Source organism: Poromitra crassiceps (assembly GCF_964638095.1).
Source record: "Poromitra crassiceps genome assembly, chromosome: 6".
Lineage (NCBI taxonomy): Eukaryota > Metazoa > Chordata > Actinopteri > Beryciformes > Melamphaidae > Poromitra > Poromitra crassiceps.
Window position 1 is genome coordinate 26475225 of NC_139627.1, and position 18902 is coordinate 26494126.

At 44.5% G+C, this 18902-nt stretch overlaps 1 protein-coding gene across 3 annotated transcripts in view; it reads left to right on the plus strand.

Moving 5' to 3' along the window:
* The first annotated feature begins 5087 nt into the window (after positions 1-5087).
* Positions 5088-18902, plus strand: part of ppp1r9ala (protein phosphatase 1 regulatory subunit 9A-like A) — a 37226-nt gene continuing 23411 nt past the window's right edge. For all 3 annotated transcript variants that reach the window (XR_014552780.1, XM_083639078.1, XM_083639079.1), the window contains exons 1-2: positions 5088-5218; positions 5704-7828. Coding sequence is in view for 2 of the 3 variants with exons in the window: in XM_083639078.1 (XP_083495204.1) it covers positions 5891-7828 (1938 nt within the window). In the remaining variant the exon portion in view is untranslated. The remainder of the gene's footprint in view (positions 5219-5703; positions 7829-18902) is intronic.

Genomic DNA, 18902 nt, shown 5'->3' on the forward strand with positions numbered 1-18902 from the left:
TTTCTTTTTACGTTTCGGTCCCAGTGAAATGTTATGCGATCTCTCCTATTTCTAACTATATCTGTACCGTTTGGTTTGAACCAGTAAAACTATTTTTATAAGCATTTTACGAAATGTGTATGCAAGGGCCCGGGAAGCTGGGTGCTGTGGGTGCGGCAGACCCCCTGGTGGCAAGAGATGGAATTTTCGAAATTGTTGGATTTGGCTCTAGCCTACTGTGTTTCTGCACATGAGTCTGTGTTGTGTAGTGGATATCTTGTCCATGGACGATCTTTGCTCAACGCAGTGGTTCTTGGGTAAAAATAGGATCCACACAGTGTGAAGCGTGCACTCCGGGAAATGCTGAAGTTTTGTTTACTTAGCCTCACGTTGAAACTAGTGTTTACATAGCTGTGTTTACTTTGTTCACGGAGTCGGAGACAAAAATGAGACTGCCAGTCAAATCCCAGCTTTGTGAAGAGAAAGAGATACGAGATGACAAGGCTGACAAAAAAAGAAATAGAAGATGGGAGGAATAGCAGGTAGGCTATCACTGTCCCTGATTCCTGAGGGTAAATTGAGTAATGCTGCAGAGAATAGGAGAATAAACTGAATAATGACATCACAACAGTATAATCCTAATGTTAATTTAAAATTAAATATTCCTCTAAATATGGCTAAAAGTCCAAAAAACGTCAACTTTTCTTGGAGAGTCCCTTCCTTACAGCACCCCCTACTTAAAAGTAGTTCCAGCGCGGCTGTATGTATGGGAAAATAAATGGCGGATGAAAATCTCTGGTATAGTGCTGAAGCAGGAAGTAGGCGGTCACTTTGCCTCTCTATTGAGACTGGTGCTTTCATTCAGTGGTGCAGCTCCACAGCTCCTCCTGTGTTAACAAAATTTAGAAAGCAACTATTTATATACCAATGCCTTTTTTCCTTTTTGATCATTTCAAGAGTGGACTACTTTGTTTTTGAGTTCCAGGGCAAAACTAAACTTTCCCAAAGCGTGCCTTAGCTTAAAAAAAAATCTGCCTAATTCATGGCAAACATGTAAATCGACATAATTTCAAGTCCTGAATAAGATGTCCATTGGAAAGTAAATCAATGTAAGATTAAGCAGCTTTTTGAAGGATTGGCAGCTTGAATAAATTAAGCAATTTATGGATATAATGGGACTGGGAGTCAATAATGGATCTGAGGCAGATGCATTCAAACCAGAGAAGTCTCTCTGAAAAGTACAAGTGCAATCAACATTATAAAAATTACACGTGTTTTGTCTTATTTGATAAAATTATGAAGCATGGCACACACATGAAATTTGCATGGTACATTAGGAGTAAGATTTATTTTCCATTGATACAAGTTGTCATTGTTCTCGATATCGTTACACTTTTTGAGGACCAATATTTAGGCCTACTGTACATTTATCTGTCAGAAGATGGCAGCAGTTCCTCTATAAAAGCCTAGTGGATTGGGAGTCTTGCAAATTTCAGATGCTGCTGATTTCACTCCCATCCCAACTGGAAAATTTAAAAATGGCATAAATCATCTTAATTAAGCACACTCAGTGTATACTAAACTCATACATTGTAGGCTACTCTGATGTTGACTTGCCTGGGTGTGTGTCCTGCAGTGTGTATTAATAGTAACAAGTGTGTCAGTCTGCTATTGAAATGCAAAGGGTTTCTTTGGCATGAGCAGCATTTGCACATGCCACCATATGGTCACTCCCTCTTGCTGAGATGGAGATGGTGAGGATGCAAAGAGGACTGTGTGAGCTCAGGCTGGGGCATGCCACACAACACACATTCTACTAACACCACATACCACCGGCTCACAGCAGCAACAGACCAACCCATAACAAAGCATGTGACCGGCACTACAGTATAGGCCTACCTTGCTACTACTACTTTATTATTATTATTTTGTATTCCGTTCTTCACTGATTGTGACTTAATTCTCAGAGGGAACCATGAATATCTGAATTTTCTTTGAAATATCAGATGAAAACATGTTGACAAGATAATTGAGATTTTTATCCATTGCAAAGGCCAGCAATCCTGTATCCAAAAGAGGCTAGTCATGGAATTCATATCTAACAAGCATCTGACCCAAAGTACCAGTAGCCTATTTAAACATCATGGACATTCGAGCAAGAAGAAAAAACATGGATGTAATCGACTATTTTGTGCTATTAGTTCTGCCTGGCTGGATTGGGTTTTAGACATTCTCTGACAGGTTCCATTGGCTGTGCTGACCAGATATCTTCTCCTGCTCCTGTTTCCATTTGATTTAAGCATACTTGTCTTGTTCATTAGACATTGTTTGAAGGGTTGTCATGGAGACGCATTGGTTTGACTACGGCGTGCCATGTTGCCCCTGGGAGAAAGCCCTCTTACTGCATATGGCTTTCGGAGACCCACAGTTGCTAGGAGATAATCCAGCGAGCCTGAAATGGTAAACACACACACATCCAGCCCTCATGAGCACACACAGCATCATTTCAGATGCTGGCAAGTGTTTGGGAAGATGTTTGTTGCTGCTGGTATGTAACTCCTCTGAACCAACCAACCCACGCAATTATGAAAAGGTCCAGGGTCAAACGCCTATCCAACTGAATAGATTCGTTTATTTTGGTTAAACAAAAGTGTAATATTTGATCCTTGGAGACATCAGTCCTATTTAAAAACATTGAAGACTGTTTCCTAAGAGTCAAAGTAAATACATTTCAACAGTTTAGTGTCTCCATAAACAACAAGATTCTTCACTCCATCCCAGTGGCTGGTGGCCAAAATGTCAGTGGACTTACACAAACAAATGAACACAAAACACCATAGAAAAGATACAGTAGCCTATGTGAGTGGTTTGAGACATGATATAAAAGCCCACACATCAGATATCTCAGATGGAATGTGAGGAGATAACTCCCAAGGAAATGCCTGAGGATCGGAACAATTCCAGAAAAGTCTCCCTGAATGTTGTAAAACATGTTTTTACAGCATTGATATGCCTGACTGAACTAATAGTCTAAAATATATCACCATTTTCCACAGTGTACTTAAGACACTGAATGGAGGATATAACATACTGCTGAAAGCAAAGAGAAAACGTGCTTGGTGTTGATAAGTATTCAATATTTAATGTTTTGTACAATTAAATATGTATGGGATTACACTTTAGGCAACTGAAGAAATAGTAATTCTCACAACAAACTGGTGGCCTGCTAAATAGATCACCATCTGTTCAAGCCTCTTGCTGCCAAGTCTGCTTCATATTTTATCAGTAATTGCTGCCCTCACCTCATTTTGTTACGTAAGATCTCCTCTTATTTAGTTGCAAACATGGTTACTAAAGACTGCATAAGTCTTTAGTATTTATTTATTCTATCAAATAAATTATTTCACTCGCTGACTGAAATAAAAATGTGAAATGAAGATCAAACCATGCCATATAGGCTTTTAGAAACAGACATGATAAATATCGAATTGCTGTTAACAATTGGATTCAAATGCCAATAGAAGCTTGAGAAATTCAGTCAAGACTGCAAAATTGTAGTTCAGAGCACATTTTTATTTGATTTGGCCTCTATTTTCCAAGCTCAATTTGATTGGATGATATTTTTGCAATCTAGGTTTCTCAGCCGCCATGGAAATGTGACTAAACTCTCATTCAGTATGACTTTGTGCCTGATCTGGGGGAAATCAGAAAATCCATTGGTTTAAATTAACCAGGTCCGAGAATAGTAAATGTCAATTTTGTAAAAATGATTATAAACTTATTTTTACTCCCTGGGGAAGGGAACTGCTTCCACATGTGCATGGTAAGTACATTTCTATTTGAGTATACTCTGAAAATAAAGTAGCTATAGAATGTGTTGTGACTTGAGAGCATATATATTTTCCCAAAGCTATAATATCCATGAACCCATTGCGGAATATCATATTGCCAATGTTCTGTGAAAACACTTTATATAATTTCAACATAATAACAGTTTCTAATCTAAGACCTACCTATCCACTCTGTTTTAATGTCTATTTTACAGGAAGAATAGCAACATTGAGGGTGGCAAGGTGGCTCAGTTGTTCATAGCCTACTGCGGGATTGATTGATTGATTGATTTCCCATAGGTATGAATATGAATGTTTTTCTATGTGTTAGCCCTGTCATGGACTGGCAAGTTGTCCACCAGGGTGTTTCCTTGCCTTCTAGCCAATGCATGCCGGGATAAGCCATACCCTTGACCCTGAGAGGGATTAAGCAGGTAGTAGTGAATGAAAGAAACTCCACGTCTACTGCAATTTTCTTTGAAACTCCAAGTAGCCTACTGTGTCTAAAATTAACATGCTATGTTTACTGCAGACATATTCAGTGCTAGTGACCTACTTTTATTGAGGGTAGATTTTGTCTTCATGGTTATAGATCTAGGCATACCTGACTAAACAGTATGGGCTTTGCTTTGGAAATCTAATGGAGACATAAAGGGATTCTGATTCACGTTCACTGGCGGGTCACATGCGCTGAAGTTTGAGGCCTCTGAATTACCAGCGGTATCACCCTCTCCGCCCCTGTCACTGTGTGGTCTACTTATGATAGGATAGCAGCTTAGGCTACATCATTTGGAAGTAAACTGTTAATTCATCAGTTAGTCTTAATGCAAAGATAGTTGTACAATCAATCTCCTGCATATAGCCTACATTGCATAGCACTATAGTGGAAAGGGGGTAGGGGCCCCTTTCTGAAACCTGTTAGTCTTGGCTGCAAAGCTAATTGGAAATGAACCTCCACTCCAGTCATACCATCATGCACACATAGCCTATGTTTTTTCTAGGCGTGGATTTTTGCCAGTGGAGAGAGGTCTAGCTTTCTAGACCCAGAGTTCATGTCTGAAAGTGGCTAGGTGAGCTCTGATACAATAATGCTCTTTCCCACGCCATTAGTAGAGAGAGAGGGTGGGAGAGAGAGAGAGAGAGAGAGAGAGAGAGGGGGGGGGGGGGGGGGGGTAACAGTCCTGGAATGTGTGCGCGCTCTCGATTTTGTCTGATCTAGTGGTGGCGCGCCAGACTCGTGTGCGCGCAGTACGCGACAGGTCCGGAGTACGCGGAGGCAGGAAAAGCCTGGAGTGAGTGAGAGTGTGGGGAATGATGGCGGTGAAGAAGAAGAAGGGACAAGTTTGGTAGTGGAGATTGGGGCATTGTAGGCGATCTTTCGGCGCCTAACACGATGAAACAAATAGGAGGTGAGTGCCTACAAAGTTGTTTACTTTTGTGCTTTGTGCGTATGGCCAATGTTTACAATTTAACGTTTCATTTCGTTACTTGAAATTGTTCCAATGAATTGTTGAAGCGCAGACACTAGGGGCTGTATTGAACTGTTGGCCCTGGTAGCAGTTTAACTTTGTTTCGCTGTTGTTACTCAGTCAGTACTAGGTATTGAGATAACACACTGGAATTGGCTGGTTAAAGTCAAGATCTACTGGACGATAAACGATTTACTGTTTATACTTAGCCGCCGCGGAACCGAAATGCTTGAAACATTTGTGTAGCCTAGCCTTCATAGTTATACCTGCTTTCGAGTTTGAGGCTACTTTTAACGCTATTTTGATGTGCATGTATACATTATTATTTAGGCACTAATGTGCTAAAAACTAATGATAGCCTAGCTTATTTGAACGTAGAAAATGTTCTCTGTATTGATAGATTCTACTTGCTTTTCTCTTTTTAGATGTGTAGTTGAGACAATGCTCCGAAGAGGCTCCGTCGGATCCATGGCACGTACCATTTGTTTAGCGGAGGGGGCATAATAGTTCACCAACAAATAAGGAAAGCTTCCCCAAGTTACATTTTTTATCCGTTTAAACGGTCTTTTTTTGGGGGGGGGGCTGCAGTCAGCAGACGAAATCTCGTATAAAATGATTAAAGCGGAAAGCAAAGGAGGAGAGAGGACCCTGAGGAGCGCATCCCCTCATAGAAATGCATACAAGTCAGACTTCCACGCCATTAAGTGCTCCTTTGATGGGACAAAATCCGAAGGCGCCGCCAAGTCATATGCAAATGGATCCAGTGACACCCGGGAGGACTCGAGGGGGAGGCCCTTTGGGAACCGAGTGAACAAGATAAAGAACATATTTTTACAGATGGACGGCCAGCAACAAGAGTGTCAAGATGTTAAAGTGACTTTAAAACCCGAAGTGTCCCAGTTGTCCCCGCCAAAGCCACAATTTCCAGCCAGCACACACAAAGTTAACGTAACCAGTGCTACAACAAGCCCAGAATCACATAATTTAGATAAAACTCCGAAGGGAGAAGATGTTGAGATTGACAAAGTAGCTTTGGCAGAGAAGTTTTCTGTGACCAGAAAACTCTTTGAAAGGGGCATCAAAGAGCAGCCTGGAGCCGAAAAGCAGTCTTCAAACAGAGTAGTGAGTCGCGTGTCCCTTGGTAGTGCTTCTGATGAGGGGAAAAACACAAGGAGAGTGTCGGGATCCTCCGAGGCCAACATCAAATCAGAGCAAACTCCTGTATCGCCAGTTAAATGTCGACCAGATGAGAAGAGCGATGTTGAGGAGAAAAGGCATGTGTCCAGGGTGTCACTGAACGCTGGGCCCATCTCCAAGAGGTTGGAGAACTTCATGGCAGACAATGACTCCGAAGACGCCAACAGAGCCGGTGCAAAAGGGGGGACGCAGGTCTCTGCTAAAGTATACAGTCCCAATGAACACTCACTGCCTACCTCTCCAACAAGGGACAGCTTCCACAAACCCACATCTCCTGTTAAAGAGGCCGCAAACAGTCCGTCTTCACCCACAACTGATGCTGCTAACAAGTCTACATCCCCAACCACCTGTGTCATTAACAAACAATCGTCCCCTGTGGCCACTATCAATCTCAAACCAACTTTCCCTGTTACTAACACAGCATGCAAATCAGTTTCTCCAACAACGGACGCCTCTCACAAACCCCTCTCACCAGAGAAGACCCCCCCTGTCAGCCAAGGCTACAAGCGCTCCTCCTCATCTGGTGATGGCTTTGGTAGGCCATCTGTTGGTGGGGATGAAGGCAAGCCCTGTAGTCCGCCCCCGAGGGATGTGAAGCAGTCTCTTCCATTAGCCAGTAGCATTCAAAGCACCAATCGGGCCAAATATCCTGAAAGGGCCAAGAGTGATGGCCATGTGGCACACAGTCCACCCAAAGATAAGCCACCCAGCCAGGCCTCGTCACTGGACTCCAGGGGGGTGGGCATGGTCCGGGCGGAGCTGGTCGTGGTCCAAAATGAGTCATCCGAGAGTGAGGAGAACGAAGATGAGAATGTGGAAGATAGTGTGTTCGAGGAGCTGAAGGCACAAAGCCCTAAATACCTACCAACAGACCTAAAAAGAAACTTGCCAGCAGAAAAACAGAATGGCAACCCTGCTCAGCATGTCATTGTGAGCGATGTGCCAAAAGAGACGCAAATTGTATTGGAGAAAGCAGGTGCAAGTAGAGTCTCGGAGGACAAAGAGCAGTTTGGGCCGAAAGAGGCAGGACTGAATGAGACCTTTGAGGTGAGTCAAGGTGGTGAAGATGATCGTGAGGAAGATGAGGAGGAGAGTGAGCAGGAGGACCAGAGCATCCGGGATAGGGCCTCTCCAGTCGTGTACGGTATTGAGAATGCAGCATTTGTGGATGACAGGGATGTAGACCAGGTCCTCAGGGAGGAAGAAGAGGAGGAGGAGGAAGGAGAGGATCAGCAGGGAGAGGAGCAAAGAAGTCAGGAGGAGTATGAGGACTATGACGAAGCCCCTGGGTTGTCAGATGAAGAGGAGCCCCCCCCACAGAGGAAAATCAAGTTCTCCACAGACCCCATTCTGGTATGTATTTTGTGTTGTTTACATCTGAGCCTTTGTTGATTTCCTCAAGTCCTGAAAACAAATTGCATCATAAACCACTGTCTGACTAATTCAGCAACTGCGTCCGTCCTAGGTGTTTCCTCGCAGATACAACAAATTAGTCCATCTTCAAAATGAATGCTTGTCAGGGCATGTTGTCATTAAAGCCACTGCACTGTGTGGCAAGCTATGTCATAGTTTAGAAACCAAAACTATGGGCTACTTAAATGCATGGCCTTGGGAAGCTGGCAGTTTGAGGACCATATCTCCAGCACATTAGAAGCCATAGATCAAAGAAGGGAGTTTGGGGATGTAAGTTAGGAATGCTGTAGTGGTATTTTTGGAAATATTGTTGACATCGCATAAGAGCTGTGGCTGGCTCTGACCCACAGCTGAATGAGGGCAGCCGTGGGGTAGACTTTAGCAGCATGTAGGACTTTAAACTGTACTTTACTGTAAAGGAAACATGGTCACCCCAGTGTGCAGCTGTAGTGGGTGGGTAGTTTTACTCCTTTGGATTTCTTCTTTATCTGAATCATCCATGTAATTTGTATATATCTGGTCTTTTCATGGCAAACATATAGCAAGACTTTAGGTATTCATCCATTTGACCTTGTACATAAACCATGGCCAAGTTCTCTTATTACAGCTGGCGAATTCCAGATTTTTTTTACTATCCCTTCATTTACGAGAAGGATGGAAATCCTTAATGAAAAGCAAAAAGGCAAATTCACCTTTCCCAGAATTCCATCATGCAAGTGTAACCGAGGTGAATCAGCGTTGAGTCCTCGTGAGTCCAGTGTGGTAGCGAGTGGATTGGTTAAACTCACTCCCCAGTATAAAGGCATGTTAATCAGCTCCGCCAAGGGAGCTTAGCTCTCTTGGTGCAGTGGTTAACTTGTTTCACTCCCAAGCCGAAGGTCGGCGGTTCGTATCCACCCCTGGGCAAGCCCTTAACATGGGTTGCTCCAAGTACCACCTACACAATGCCGTTACACAAGTTAAAACAAAAAAAAGTATCATCAGGAAAATCTGATACCTCTTCATTGTTGTCCTGCAATCTATCTTCGTATTCCGTAAATCATTTTTCCATATGGGTTGTCTTTCTTCTTGTGGTGTTGCCACACATTATTATGCATTGTAAACCTCACCATTGGGTGTTTGGGAGGGGGGCGGGGGAGTGGTGCTGTGGTGGGACACATCACTATCACCATATCTAATCAACCATTTCACTAGAACAGGGAAAAACAAATCACTTGAGTGCATTCCACACAGCTTGTGAACAGATCAGTGTTTATGCAGGCCCTCAAATGTGCTGTTATCTCAGGGTGTGGACCCCCTCCCACCCCCCAGTCAGCCTGGCAGGGGGTCCTGGGAGAGGGGACCAGAAGCTGACCTGCAGGGGGACACAGACAACAGAATCATCAACCCAGCTTTACAGTTCACAACAATATGCTAGACTGGGTCTCCTCTCTCTCTGTGACACTTCACATATTGATCATAACAACAGTAAGGGGGAGCTGAATATACAAGCAAGAAATGGCTGACATAAGGTTACAGTTGTTTTGTTAGAGACTGATGGATATACTAATAGGTAAGAGAGAATGCCAATGACTTTCAGTGTTTCAATTAGGGATGCAGCGATATATCGGCGGTATATCGGTATCGGCTGATATTGGCCTTGTTGACTGCAATCGGCCTATTGACGAAAAAGATGCCGTTCACCAATTGCAGTATCAGTTGGGTGGTTCACATAATTTGTTGTTTGTACTTTCATAATATGAATCATACAAATATAATTATGATTCATATTATGAATCATAATTATATTTGTATGATTGATTTTGTGCTCATTCGAAGATAGTGTGATGGAGGGCTCAAAAGACTTTAAAACAGGTCAGTTATATTATTACATTGTTTTATTTAAAATGAAGATTTCTTTGTTTTCCTTTCAAGAAAAGCGTTAAAAAAAACATATTAGTATCGGCTATCGGCCAAATTGTTATTTTAAACATCGGTATCGGCCCAGAACTTTGCAAAAGGTCCATCCCTAGTTTAAATATGGTCATCTATGAGGTTAAATCATTGAATCATTGTACAACTCTGCAGGGAATTAAAGTGGCAAAGGGTTTCTGTGATAGTTTAGTTTAGTTTATTAGGATCCCCATTAGCTGCAGCAAATGCTACAGCTATTCTTACTGGGGTCCCACAGTTCCTGATCCCCAAAGGAGAAATATGGATTTTTGCCTGCCACCCTTGATGGTGGCAGCAGGGATTCAATGTCTTGCTCAAGGGCACCTCAGCAGGACAGATGTTTTCTGTCATCAGGGATTGAATGGGCCGGGGCTTTTGGTTGAAGGACAGTCTCCCAAAAGTGCAAAAACTGTCACTCAGTGGGACAAGTGTTAGGTGGAAATAAAATAGCCAACAACAACAAAATATATTATGGATAATAGTAGGATTCAAAGCCATGCAGTGACGAGAGACTACGTGGCGTGATGCGTGTTAGCAGACTAAAGGGCTCATTATACTCGAGCAAGCTCCGTGGAGTCGAGCTCCGCGAGTCTCCGCAAGTCACCGTGCGGACCTCGCGCTGGGGCAGATGCTTTTATACTCAGAAGTGATCAGCCAAGTGGTCAGCATGTATTATACAATGGTAATAGTGAGTGAACAGCTCGTGAAAAGTCGCATAAAAGGCTTTATTGTGAGTATAAAGCCTGCTTTATACTCACCATGCCGTGAAGGGAGCGGGGGTGGAGCGAGGGCCGCCAGCGTCAAATGACGTCAATGTGTTGGGCGTGGTTGGGCGCTACCTCCGTAGGGCGCCCACCGTGTACCTGAAAATTTTTCTCACAGCGCGACCTCCGCACGGCTTCTCTCTAAACATGGCCGCTTTCAAGCCACTGAGCCCTGAACACTGAGCTGTGTTTTCACCACATTTCTTGACCCATGTGGTAGGCTAAACTTTGATTTGCAACTGTTCGTTTTTAGTAATTTCACCAAGTAAATGTGTTGTGTTGAGAGCATGATTGAGAGAGATTAAAAGCAGCACAGAGTAGGCTATCAGGGCTGAGAACTGAAACGGCTTTCAGTAAAAACAAGTTTGGTGATTCATTCATGTGCTGATGTACGGTCGTTTGAGAGTGAAAGCGCACTCAGTACTGCACATAATAGCGTTTCACGGGCTGGTCTCACTATTACCATTGTACAATACATGCTGATCACTTGGCTGAGTGATCACTTCTGAGTATAAAAGCATCTGCCCCAGCGCGAGGTCTGCACGGTGACTTGCGGAGACTCACGGAGCTCCACCCCACGGAGCTTGCTCGAGTATAATGAGCCCTTAAAGCAGGCTTAAAGCCAGACACATGCTTCAATGTAGCCGTGAGTTTAGGATGGCACGGCGGCAGAGAGACATACGTACTCGAATGTCAGCTTGAGGAGCGGATCCAGGGAAGTTCCCAGCAGCAAATTGAGTAAATTGTGGGATTTCTGCCTGTTATATCCCCACATTATTGTGTACTTGCGCTCTTGATGTCAGCTGCGTCGAGTCACATCTTTGGGGAGCTGCACGCCACCTACGCCGGTGTAGGTCCCGGATGGGTTCGGCCTGACAGGTCCTGTGACTACAGATGACATCACGACATCACGCATTAATACATAAAAAATACCAATCATACACACATTCAATCATCCTAAATAAACTGGTATTATGCACATCATTAGCTTAGCTTACTAGCTAAAACTAAAGCTGTCGGACATTTTTGGCATGTTATGCCGACGTACAGCCAGTCACAATGCATCAAGTCGTGATGTCATCTGTAGTCGCGAGACGCCAAACATATCTGTCGATCGCATCGGTACCTAGTACTACCTACACCGGCAGGCTCTGCTGCGGCGTGCGCGGCGAGGGCTTTGACGCTCGACCATACATTTTGCTTCAAGTCACTCAGATGCCCCTCCCTCCACCAACATGTCTACCTGTCTAACAAAGGGGCCAGCAGCGCTGCACCATTCTCCACAGTCTGCTGGTCTGAGCTGCCAGGCACTGGGAGTGAGCACGCCTGAGTCCTAGCTGCCTGGCACTGGGAGTGAGCATGCCTGAGTCCTAGCTGCCTGGCACTGGGAGTGAGCACGCCTGAGTCCTAGCTGCCTGGCACTGGGAGTGAGCACGCCTGAGTCCTAGCTGCCTGGCACTGGGAGTGAGCATGCCTGAGTCCTAGCTGCCTGGCACTGGGAGTGAGCACGCCTGAGTCCTAGCTGCCTGGCAGCACTGGGAGTGAGCACGCCTGAGTCCTAGCTGCCTGGCACTGGGAGTGAGCACGCCTGAGTCCTAGCTGCCTGGCACTGGGAGTGAGCACACCTGAGTCCTAGCTGCCTGGCACTGGGAGTGAGCACGCCTGAGTCCTAGCTGCCAGGCACTGGGAGTGAGCACACCTGAGTCCTAGCTGCCAGGCACTGGGAGTGAGCACGCCTGAGTCCTAGCTGCCTGGCAGCACTGGGAGTGAGCACGCCTGAGTCCTAGCTGCCAGGCACTGGGAGTGAGCACGCCTGAGTCCTAGCTGCCAGGCACTGGGAGTGAGCACGCCTGAGTCCTAGCGGAGCGGGAGAGAGGAAGTGCTTTGTGCTTCTGCCTCACAACAGGATTAGGTCCCTAGTAACCTGAGTCCTGACAGAGGATGGTGTCCTGTGAGGAAGAAAGCTCCTCTTTGTGAATGAGCGTCCATTCTCTCAACATGTTATCACCACCTTATCTCGGGTGAAAAGACCAACTGGAAGGAAGAGACCGTTAACAACGCCATCAAGACGAGTGCACACTGATTTGTTAATTCCATCCTAAAAAATCAGGCTCTTGTGCCAATTCAATATTGAATGTTTATGTTTATGGTCGGTACTGAATACACTTGAGTTTAGTGAAGTTCTTGACACTTTGTTACATTGTGATGCACATTGTTAGTAATGATTACACAGGGTTCCCACAGGTCCTTGAAATGTTGTGAATTTGATAATAAAAATCGAGGCCTGTTGAAAGTTTTTGAAAATAGACAGGGGTAGGCATAGAAGGCAAGAAACCACAGTCTGCCATCACTGTAACACAGCACGGTTGAGAAGTGCAGTCAAGCCTCTCTCGCTTGTTAATTGTCTGTGAGCGTCTGTAAAGCCTGCTAGTTCTCATTATAAAGCTTCTGTGTTGTAACAGTATTTAACCTTGATCCGCGTCTCAGACTATGTATGTTGGGCCCTTGAATTTGAGGGATTTGGGTCTGGACAGTCCTTGAAAAGCAGTGTTAATTTTGGCAGCTATTTTGGATTTAGTCTTAGTCTTTGGACGAAAATGCTTATTAGTCTTTGAATTTGAGGTTTAAGAAGGTGTGGGAACCCTGTTATTAGACAGAACACTGCAATTATTGTATACATTATAATAGATTTCTGATATTTTGTAACAAGGTTCTTTAGTAGGGCACTGGAATGCTGGATTATCATTGCTGCTGTGTGTGTCAGTAGTACAGAAGTCTGCTACACCCTCTGGCTATAGGAATAGTAAATATTGAATCAATGTTGAAAGAAATTGTATCTTCCTTTGATCTTTAAAGTGGCTGCTCTACCTGCAGATGAAAACCTGGTCAGCAAGGCTAGAGTTGTTTGCACAGGCGTGTCATAATCCACAGGAAAAGTGGTGTGACGTTCACAATATCTTCTTGCTGGAATTCATGTTCACCTTGAGCCTTATAGTAATGGCTAGAAGCCAAGAATGACTGAGTGATAACAGCATAGATATATATAAAGGCTAGATAGCTTACCCGCGCTGCCGGCCAATGGAATGCGACGTCGTCGCATGGCGGCCATCTTGCTACAGGGAGCTACTAGGAGTTATGAGCATCTGTTGTTGGGTTAGTATGGCAACATCATATGATCATAACTCCTAGGGAAATGGATGAAACTGCATGAAACTTTGTGCCTGAATCCCTCTCATGGCATAGATGCTTCGGTTTAATTTTGGTGTAATTTGGAGCCCATCAAAAAAATAGTGTTTTTAGTGTTTTTTTTTTTTTTTTGGTCTATCTCGGGAACGGACTATGCTTGTAATAAACCAAACCGTTTGTAAATCTGTCAATATTTCAGCGAGTTATGAGTATTTTTGTCTGTGCAGGTCACCAGCTACCATAGAACGTACCAGAAAGGCACTGTAGCAAGATGGCGGCCGTTCAACGACGCTGCTGACTCCGCCTTAAGCCATCTAGCCTTTATATATATCTATGGATAACAGTCCCTGTTGCAGGTGTGTTATTATTCTGTTTAGTAGGGATAGGCATCGAATTTCGAATTTTCGAATAATCGTTGTTATTATCAAGGTCGACTTTTATTATTGAAATTCGAAATTCGTTTTTTTTTTTTTTTTTTTGAGTGAAATGTTGCATTGTCTCCCCTGATTCTAAGTATAGTCAAATCGCTTGGTTTGAGCAAGTAAAACAATTTTTATAAGCATTTTAAGCAAGGTTTATGGAAAAATGAATGGCGGATGAAATCCCATGAAGAGGGAGAGGGGGTGACTTTGGCACCCCTTTGGCACTCAGACCTGAGCCTACTAAATATTTAATGAACCACTCATGATTGTCAAAACTGTTTTTTATTTTCGAAAATGTCAATGTCATGTAACATGTTCTTTACTTCAGTGGTGCAATGCTTGTTTGAGCTAAAAATCCACAGCAGAAGCTTTTTATATTAATTAATAAAGCCGTAGACTTAGAATCAGGGGAGACAATGCAACATTTCACTCTCAAAAAAAAAAAAATTACATTTTTATTTTTATTTTCGAATTTCGAATTAAATTCGAATTTGGCCAGCGAATTTCGAATAGTGTTTTTGCTAGAAATGCCCATCCCTACTGTTTAGTCATGTGCAGGGTGTTTGGCAGTAAGTTGGCCATCTAGAGAGGTTGTCTCGGCTATTGTGTGTCGCTTGGCACAGGAGGACGTTTGGAATGGGAGCTGAGAACCAGTTAATCATCGCAGAAAGGAAAATGTCAGGAACCAGGATCTGCACCTGCTGCTTTGCCCCGCCCCCACCAAGCTGTCACAGGAAACGCAACCGACAGTTCTCGGTCAAGCAAACACAGACATTGTCCCTTCTCGAACACACAGGGCGTGGCGAAGAATTTGAGAGTTCATTGTAACTGGAAGAATTCAGCATTTCTTCAAACTTTGTTTGCACAGTCTGCTGATAATTATACTGTCCATATTGTACCAGCATGCACAAAAAGAGGTGACCTCCTTTTGTCAGTTTGGCTTGCCATATCCCTGTGGTAAACCTGCTGTTTTGTACCTGTGTCAGGTAAAGTACCGTTGATAATCATTAAGGTGCTCTTATACTCGAGCAAAGCTCCGTGGGGGTGGGGCCCCGCGAGTCTCCGTGAGTCACCGTGTAGACCTCGCGCTGGGGGTGATGCCATTATACTCAGAAAGTGATCAGCATGTATTGTACAATGGTGAGAACAGCCCGTGAAAAGTCGCAATGAAACTCTGTGCACAGTACTGAGTGCGCTTTCACTCTCAAACGACCGCACATCAGCACATGAAGGACTCACCAAACTTGTTTTTACTGAAAGCCGTTTTTACTTCTCAGCCCTGATAGCCTACTACTCTGTGCTGCTTTTAATCTCTCTCAATAATGCTCTCAACACAACACATTTACTTGGTGAAATGACTAAAAACGAACAGTTGCAAATCTAAGTTTATAGCCTACCACATGGGTCAAGAAATGTGGCGAAAACACAGCTCAGTGTTCAGGGCTCAGTGGCTCGAAAGCGGACATGTTTGGAGAGAAGCCGTGCGCTGCTCGCGCTGTGAGGAAAAAAATGTCGCACCGCGCGAGTGCCCGACGGAGCTAGCGAATAACCACGGCCAACAAATTTACGTCATTTGACGCGCCCGCCCCTCGCTCCACCCACGCGCCCTTCACGGCAGGGTGAGCATAATTCCCCCTTTAATGCTGGGGGGTCAGATACACAGGAGTTACAATGGTGACTGTTACTACAGAAGCCCTGAACCTACCAGAGGTTTTCTCATTATTCATATATTTTTGAAAACTGTTTCCAGCACAGGGCGGTAGGTATGTCCTGCTCCTCCCGCAATATTTCCTGTGAATCACGAGGAGTGAAAAGGGCATGCTCCACTCTAGTCTGCCTTTGGGGCCAGCCTGGATTTTGTTCTGTGGATATATAAACAGGAAAAATGCGTAGGTGATTTTGTTTTTATGGCTAGCTGATTTCAACCGATACAAATAGAATGAGCCTGTATTTTCTGTGTGGAAATGTTAATTTGTTACATTGTGCCCTACTCGGCCAAGCCTCGCTAGTGTTATGCTTTCCATTTCCTATCTGGGCTGGGTCTTCTGGTGGACAGAGAAGGAATGTGCCTGACAAGACTCCACCCTCATCCAGCCAGCAGAGAGGCCCCGCCCCCAGCAGGATCTGGGTTCCCTCCAGACACCTGGGCCAGTGGGCGATGGTCTGGAAAGATGGGCTGGAATACTAATGCAGTCAACTCAATGCTGCTCATTAAACAGCTTGGCATGGCTTGTGTCTTGGGACTGATTGTGATTGCCTTAAACGGTTTCATTATGTGATTACCAATAAGCACATCAGCTGGTGGTGCCTGGTGTTTTCGCTGAAAATCAACACTAATTGTGCGACGTGTTGGAAAGTGTTTAGCTGCTGTCGTGGGACAATAGAAGTAGCTTTTGTGGCCCATTTGCAAACAAACCTGCTCAACCTGTCTTATGTTTGCACCAGTCTGGATATCTGATTCCGGGATGGAATTCTGCTCATCTGAGACTCCGCCTCTTCCTGCTGTAGCTCACACATTGCGATTTGAAGTTCAAGGATGAATATAAACATTGTTGTTTCAGTTTTAGTCAATCAGTGTGTGCGTTGATTCACTCAAACTGAAACAACAATGTTTATATTAGCAAAACACTAATAATTCTATTTCTAAGTGCATGCAGGCTGGAAGAACCAGACATAATCTATAGTTTTACTGGTCTGTTTATTCATGGCCAGAGAACTTGGCTCTATGCTTTCTTTCCTAATGACTCTGTGATCCGCGCCAGGCCGCCACCCCTGCCCCAGCTCGCTCTCACAGCACCTTTTCATTTGTTGTCTCTTGTAGGGCTTCTTACATTACTAACTCCCCCAGTCCAGTGGTCGGCCCTGGCTTTGCCCTGGCAAGCGCTGTCTCTGGTTTGCCGTCCTCCCTCCCAGCTGCTGACTCATTTCCCACACTGGTATTTTGTGTGGTGAAGGGAAGGAGGAAAGTGGAGGGGAAAGGCTTTCATTTTGGGTGTGCTTTAGAGTGTGCGTGTAGTACATCTGTGTGTGTGAGAGCACGACCGAGGCGAGGGCAGACCTCTGTAGTCGCTGAAGGTAGATGAGAAGTCATTGTCAACCTCAACATGCCGCTGGGAGCCGCAGTCTTCACAAGTCATGGAGAACATGAGAATGTGAAGCAGATGCCACGACAGTCTACACCAACCCACTTCACAACCTCTTTCACTATTTAGTGGAACAATTTGCGAAAATAATGGATTGCCTTGTTCTTCATCGACTTGGAAGAGAAGTTGGCCTTTTCTTGGTTTCTTGGTCTCACTTCCTGGTAGCAGTCAATTTGACCAAAGACAGTGGGATATCAAAGCAAGAAACGTCAAGTCACTTCCTGTAGTTGTGTCACATGGGTTTTGCCCATGGTTTACCACTTAGGAGACTTTTGGCAGGTCTGAATCTATTGGAGTCAATGGGAGGAGTGAACGTGATCTCAGATTATGACAGATTATTTCTCAGTCATCAAAATAAATATTCTGCCTATTTTCGGAAGCCACATATCTTCTGAAAATTCTGACACTAAAATTGCATTTTTCAGACAGACCAGGAGAAAATTAATTTTGTTCAAGACCTGTCTCTGTCTCAGCAACACACCTCGCGAGATTTGGCAACAGGAGCTCACGTTAGCAGGGAGCGATTAGCTAAAGCTACATGTGAAGTTCGTTCATATAGTAGCTAAATCTGTGGTTGGAATAATCGAATATCAAGTTAGTAACAACTATATTGAGTTAACAAGGGGTAGCTTTGTGTTTATATGCGTGGTTTGTGTGGAGTTTGGGAACTCACGATCTTTAGTTCAAGTTAACTTGCTAGGTCAGCACATCACCAAGGTCAGAGTCCTCTCACAACACTTGAGGCAAGAGGTGACCACATGGCCATTTAGGAGACTTGCTAGTACCACTTCTTACAATTGGCGGAGCCTGGGGTGCAGTATCTCTAGTAATATTGAAAATCTCTGGTTTGCCTGATCGACAGTTGTGTGTTTAGGTTTTTTAGCCAATGGCTTAATAACTCACCTGGTGAAATGTACATGCACTGACTGGGCCATAAAGGATGTTTGGTCTGGTAACTGGAGCTGCAGATAACCACTCTGTGTGTGTGTGTGTGTGTGTGTGTGTGTGTGTGTGTGTGTGTGTGTGTGTGTGTGTGTGTGTGTGTGTGTGTGTGTGTGTGTGTGTGTGTGTGTGTGTGTGTGTGTGTGTGTGTGTGTGTGTGTGTGTGTGTGTGTGTGTGTGTGTGTGTGTGTGTGTGTGTGTGTGTGTGTGTGTGATGTGTGTGTCTCTGTGTGTGTGTGTGTGTGTATGTGTGTGTGTGTGTCTCTGTGTGTGTCTCTGTGTGTGTGTGTGTGCGTACGTGCGTGCGTGCGTTGTGAGGATGAGGCCATAGGGAGACTGATTTCTGTCTTTCTTGCGAGGAAGACAGTGCTTGAGTGATTAGGTTTCAGCAAAGAACAGCACATTGTTTGAAAAAGCCCAGGTAGTCCATGGCAACAGGGAAGTCAGACATGGGAGTTGAGGGGAAGGCGGAGGGGAGAGAGGCCAAGCTGAACTGCTGCTGCACGACTAGGAGTTCAACAGAGGCCCTGGATGAATTAGCATCCCTGAGAATCCACCTACTGCCCCCTAGAGCCACCTACTGTATGTTCTCTCCAATGCCCAAGACAAATTTCACCTAAGGGAG